We start from the raw sequence: 6,685 nt of genomic DNA, 5'->3' as shown, positions 1-6,685 counted from the left end.
TCTCATCACACCATGAATGCTCTTCGGGGAAATACCTCAGTGCCTCAACTCCTTATTCACTGGGAAGGGCCCTTTACAATTAATGCTACTTGGGAAGACCAAACCACAATTGCAGCTCAATTTCCGAAAATTTTCCATTCTTGGGGACAAGAATGCAATAAAAGAGGGGATATTGTCACGTATGCTCATAGACTTGAGGGACCAAATGCATAATTTTACAGTTACTATTAATTATTTATTTTTTCATATTTTACTTGATTAGTTATGCTTAATTTCCTATTATTGCTTTTCTATTCTCTAAATAGCTCTAGATGATAGTATAGCTAGCTTGTTAAGCTATTATGAATTTTAGTTATGTTGTTAGACAGTTGTACTAACCGTTTCTGTCCTCTTACCTTATTTAAAGTCAGCTATCGTATTGAATTGGTATGTTGAGAATTAATAAAGTTATATCTTTTCTCTCTAAATTTTTCTCTCTTGTCTCTCTTCCTTACTACATCATATACTTTCCTAATTTTTGAGCTTTCCACTTGAATGGATTTGTTTAATTTTCTTAATTTAGTTTCTTATTAAATCCTCTTTGATTGGAATACCAAATTTGCTTTTGGTTCTGTATACAACACATAAATGTTGTAGATCTAGTTCCTATTTTACTGATAAATAAATTTGGTGTGGATTTATTTTTTTAATAATTAACATAGCAGTAAATTTTGTGCTTAATTAGTTTCTATTTCCTATTCAATTTATTATTAAAAAACGTTTAGCGATTCCATATATACTACTTTCTCCGGTCTTAAATAAAGAATTTTATAGGAAGCATTCCAACTCAAATAAATACCTTCCATACAAAACTTGACGGGTGTATTTTATATATTCCAAATCATTAATTAAAAAACTTCAGTATTTAATTACAGATGAACTAAAAATAGTCTCCTTCCTTCATTTCGTTCTCTCGTTCCACCAGTCCTTCGACCGTTCATCCCCAGCCGCCCTTCTCCATCCACTCCCACTGTCAACTTCTGCTGCGGATCTTGAAATTTTAGTACTAACATTTGGTTTGATTATATGTGCTTTAATTCTGGAAACTCGCTCACATAGAGCATTTAAAGATTCCAACTTCAGTTTTTGGGTCTGAATTGGCCAAAATCTGCAGTTCAAAGACTAATTCTTTCATTGTCGCAACATATTTAATGCTCAGGACCTTCAATTTGTAGTGTTTATTGTGTAAATCATCTAGAGTTGCAGAAATTACTTTTTCTGAATAGGAAGAAAACATGGCAGTAGGTATTGCTTGAAATGATTTTGCTGCTCTCCAACTGTGGACTCACTACAGAATTTCTCAACTTTGTAAATAAAAATCCAAAAATAAGAAAAGAGATGCTCCAATTTATCAATTCTATAAATCAACAACGGTGACGAATAGCGGATGGTAGTGGAGATCATCGGGGCTGTGGATGAAGATGACGAGCAGCGAACGATGGTGTTAATTGGGCCGATGATGAAGGTCAGCAGAGTAAGTAACAAGGTGAATGGCAATTACAAATAATAGAAAGGGTTTTCTTATCTGATGACTTGGAAAAATGAAAGCATAAATGGATTTTATGCAATGATACCGGGGATTTCTATAGAGATTTTGACCCCTACAAATAAGGACAGAATGTTGATCCCCACAAGGCGAGGATAGTATCTCCGGTCCCCGATAGTATTTCAGGTCCCCCCGGTCCCCATCCCATTTTAGCTTGAGGGACAAATTGTCCTAGTCCCCATCCCAATTCCGCTTGAATCCCGAGGAAAAGAGGTCCTTCATTCCTGTTCCATGGAAGATTATTTCAGGAATTCCTATCCCCATCAATTCGGATATCTGCAAAAACACGAATTCCTGCTCTGTTGCCACCCCAACCTGTGCAAATTGATTCTCCCAGCAAAACTTTGTTGATAACTAATGTGTTAGATTATAGATTTTACTTGGCATCTACAAGCCACAACAGAAGTCTTTGCAAAACTAGTTGCAAACTATATATTGCATGCTTTAGAGATTAATTGCAAAAATTCCAGTACTGGTAAACATATGTAAAAGTTCACTATTTCTCCAAAGTAATAATAATTATGAACTACTATCTTTTAACTCCAACAATCAGATTAAGAGCAGCTCATTCTAACAAAAAAGGATAAAAAAAAAATCTGAAAAGAACCCAAAATATCAACTTATTCCATGGCGGCTCATTGCCCGATGGATGGATGGACGATGGACGGACTATCTTGGAGGATGACGGCCAAGCACTCTACAACAAGCTTGACTCCAGCTCAATTCTCCCCAAAATTCCTCATTTAGCTTTTGAATCAATCACTTTCTTAGCAAACGCTGGCAGACAGAATGCGGCTGAATGAATCTGCAGTTAAAATACACGTTCCTTGTAAACCGCAAGAAAAAAACAATAGTATATGGACAATTTAAGCTCTGGAGGAAGTTGTACCTCTGTATTATAAAATTTCAGAGGTCTTGTTGATGTGTTTTCATTTACATCAATCGGATTGACCGGGTTCTTGAAATCAACAGAAGGGCCCTCAGTCGAACAAAGCATGAAGCCGATCACCCCGCTGAAACAAATTACGATCGCTCAAAATCAGAAACAGAAAAGAAAACAAGTGAAAACATATGAATAAGAATAATACAAAGGAGACAACAAACCTCGGATATGTAGGAACAGTAGTCCATGCATAATTGACAGATCCTTTGAAGATCTGCCGGCAGTTTACCACAATATCCTCAATGATGTGCATATGAAGCCAGATACTTTCTGCCTGAGTACACACAACTCCTCCAGGACGAAGAGCACGAGCTACTGACTCAAAAAAGGGTTTCTCGAAAAGCTCTTGTGCAGGCCCTGAGTGGTTAAACACAACACCATAACTTGTAAATTAAAATTGAAATTCTTAAGTCGTGACATGGAAGCAGTTTATCAAGATAGAATTACCTATAGGATCAGATGAATCTACTATAACTGCGTCATAAGATCCCTCAGGTGCATTCTTCAAAAATGCAACTCCTGCAAAGAAATTAAAAGAAAATCAACAACAGTTATGCTAATGAAGCAGAGAGAAAAAGAAAATGACAAATGTGTAGCATTGCATACCGTCACCAATATGAAGTTTCACACGAGGATCTTCATATCCAATTGCTACATCAGGGAAAAACTGTTTAGAAACCTGGAAAATCAAACAAAAAACAAATTAATCCACTTCTTTATCGGAAAAGCCTCTCATACAATTCATATTCAAACATTAAAATATGTAGGGAAAAACTAGCTAGAAAGAATCTTCAATTGCCCTGACTCACATCAACAACCATCTTGTCTATTTCACAGATGTCAATCTGCTCAATTGATGAATGCCGGGCCACTTCCCGCAGGACCCCACCATCACCGCCTCCAATAACCAATACCTGAATGAGAGACAACAACGTGAAGTGAGAATTCAAAAGGACAGAAAAAGAAAAATTCAGTAATCTTGTGTTACATATAAAGCTTACTACGTTCAAGTAACGTGATACTTCAGCGTAATACTGCAGTTTGTTTAACTAATAAACAAAAGAATTGAAATTTACTACTGAGTATAACTGTATAAGGATCCCCTAATTCTATTTTCTTTTTTATTCAAATTTCTATGACCTCTTTCTTTCGGCCTTCATGTTGTCAAAAGTGCACAATTTTTCAAGAAAGTCCTCAGCAACACAACTAAGTTACTAAGCAGAGACGATAACATCACATAACAAAATGCATTATATAAACCAGTTGATTCTTTAAGTTTTCAGAAGAAATGCATACCTTCTTTGGGTCTGGGATCGAACAAAGTGGAAGATGAGTTATCATTTCTTGATATGCACATTCATCCCTCTCCGTGAGTTGAATAACCCCATCCAAGACGAGAACTTTCCCATATGTTGCTGACTGTAGATTATACAGGTATAAGAGTAATTTAATAGAGATATTGATATGTAATTTCTTGCAATTAACTATGTCCATCGAGCAACAATCACCTTAAAGACCATCACTTTCTGGTAGTCAGACTTCCCTTGAAATAAGATTTCCTCCACTTTTAAGGAATGTGCTTCCCCTGCAGATTCCAAATTATTGATTTACAATTGAACATCAATGTTAAAAACATAGCATTTGGAAACACTGAAGCAGAAAACATGAGAACATATATTTAACATAAACGCCAATGTCCAAGTCAAAAACGTTAAGGAAAAGCACCACAAGGAAATAACAGGGACAAATTTTTTTAAAGCAGAAAGGGTCAAACATGATCATCGCCACCAAAGATCCACTTTTAGTGAAGACAGCAGTTGAAATTAAACTAACATAAGAAAATAGAAACAGGGTTGCAATCAGACAAAACAAAGAAGAACAGCATTCATAGTAAAATCCTGAACTTAAGTAAAGGCTTAAGCCTTACTTTACTTTAAAAAAATTACTTCCACTAAAAAGAAATCAAACCGCCTAACGGCATCGAGATTGTTATACATATCAGGTAAAACTTGCATGATTAGTTCTGAAAAAGTACAACAGAACAAACAAGCACATCAAACTTGATCTGCAACTGAAAGAGGCACTCAATCAAATATTTCCAATTTTCAAGGAACAAAGTACACAACATCACAAAACTCATTGTTCCCAAAACTAGATTAAGGGGGAAAAAAGGGCAGCTGTAAATAATTACTTTAAATTCTTAGCTGTTCAACATAGCTTGTGAAATCAGATTTCAGTTTTTGTATGACAATGAAGATTAAAGGTTCATGAGCTTATTACAAAACCAGTATCAGGATTCCCTATTAGAGAGCCACATGCTTGAATTACATCAGTCCCTCTAAGAAAACAAACCAGAGTTTTTGCAGCTAAATCAAATCACTTAAACAGAAACAGAACTAACAAGCAAAACAAATTAGAACAACAACATCTAACATAATAACAATACACAAAAGATATTGGTACCACAACAACTATATATTCATACACACAAGAAACAGCTTAGGTAACTGAAAATCAAAATACCCAAATAAAAAAAAAAAAGGAGGAACTATGTACATACATAACAGAAAAAAACATGTACAGTTTTATAGATCAAAAGGTAGAGATATAAAGAAGTAAAAAATAGGAAAAGAACATACCAGGCCACATTGGGCTAATCTCAGAGAACCAACCATCAATAATAGAGGAGATAGAATAATCATTGGTAGGAACAGAGTCTCCATTAACTTCATCTTCTCTAGGACTTTTGACAGACAACTCATTAGAAGCAACAAAACCGTCTTCAGCCATAGAAAGGGTATCTATCTCTCTTCCTTCCTCTCTTTACGAAGAAGAGGCGAAAGAGACCAAAAACCTAAAGATGAGAGTGAAGAAACGAAAGGAGCCACACAATCTGGGTGTGTCGCTTTATAGAAAAAGAAGAAAAGGAGAATCACGCAGAAGGAATCTGCTTAGTAAAGACGCGGTCTTTAGATGCTGTATGTTTTGTAGGAGAGAAGAACAGAACAGAGAAGTTATAATTTGATAGGAATGTGGCACTGAGAGAGAGAGAGAGAGAGAGAGATACATAAAAGTACAATATAAAATGATAGGGCTCTCAATTAGGGTTGGCAACTTTGGGATGAGAAGCTTTTTTTATTATTTTATTTTACTTTTTCTTTTATTTTTTTAAAGTTGCATGATCATGAATAGGGATTTATTTTTAATTTAATCCTTTTGCCCCTCCGACATACAACAGTTTTCTATATCTGCCATTATATTTTAGTTTTTCTATCAATAATTTTGTAATTTTCTCATATTAAATGTGAATAGACGGAAATACCCTTTGGACAAATTTTCAAAAATTTCAAAACCTCTCGAACACCATAAATGCTATTAGATCAAATCCGGATTAATTTCTCAACCAAACCATGGATCGTGACAGGGGCGGTAAAGGGAAAGCAAAAATGGTACGATTTACGGTTTTCGTTTGATGATTTTAGCTTTGTTTCTTAATCTGTGCGGGATTTTTTAGAATCGCTGGAATCGCACTCGGGCGTATGAACATTACGTTCGACATGTGGTTCGAGCGTTTGAATATCACGTCCGACCTATGGTGCGGACGTGATAGCCTCATGTCCGCACCATAGGTCGGACGTGATGTTCAAACGCCCGAACCACATGTCGGGCGTAATGTTCATACGCCCGCACCATAGGCCGGGCGTAATGTTCATACGCCTGAGTGGTCTTTGGTGTTTTTTTATTTTTTAAATAATTATAATTACATTTAATTATATTGTTAAATGTTAAATGTTTGATTATAATTTATATGTTAAATGTTAAATGTTTAGATTAATTTGATTATAATTTATATGTTAAATGTTGTAAATTATATTGTTGTAAATGTTAAATGTTTATGTTGTAAATGTTTATTGTTGTTAAATGTTAAATGTTTATGTTGTAAATGTTTATTGTTGTTAAATGCTTTTGTTTATGTTTATGTTGTTATATAATTTTAGTTAAATGTTTATGTTGTAAATTATATTCTTTTCCAATTTAATTGTTGTAAATTGTATAGGTAAATTTAGTTGTATTAAAATCATATTTGTTTTTAATGTAATTTTGTAGACGGAGCGGTCTACTATTGCTGGAAAATCTATCTCGTCATCTGCTCGTCG

General features: G+C 34.8%; 1 protein-coding gene across 1 annotated transcript; it reads right to left on the bottom strand.

The window, feature by feature from the left end:
* Window positions 1–2,055: 2,055 nt before the first annotated feature.
* LOC136229504 (spermidine synthase 2) lies at window positions 2,056–5,610 on the bottom strand. Its single transcript, XM_066018341.1, has 9 exons — window positions 5,168–5,610; window positions 4,037–4,113; window positions 3,825–3,947; window positions 3,338–3,442; window positions 3,135–3,207; window positions 2,976–3,047; window positions 2,690–2,885; window positions 2,475–2,598; window positions 2,056–2,390 (listed from the first exon to the last, which is right to left on the bottom strand). The coding sequence occupies exons 1-9, from the start codon at window positions 5,316–5,318 to the stop codon at window positions 2,325–2,327; spliced, it is 987 nt and encodes a 328-aa protein (XP_065874413.1). The 5' UTR covers window positions 5,319–5,610; the 3' UTR covers window positions 2,056–2,324.
* Between the last annotated feature and the right edge of the window lie 1,075 nt (window positions 5,611–6,685).

Source organism: Euphorbia lathyris, chromosome 5 (assembly GCF_963576675.1).
Source record: "Euphorbia lathyris chromosome 5, ddEupLath1.1, whole genome shotgun sequence".
Taxonomy (NCBI): Eukaryota; Viridiplantae; Streptophyta; class Magnoliopsida; order Malpighiales; family Euphorbiaceae; genus Euphorbia; species Euphorbia lathyris.
Note: the sequence above shows the minus strand (reverse complement) of the source record. Positions and strands in the feature narration are given on the sequence as shown.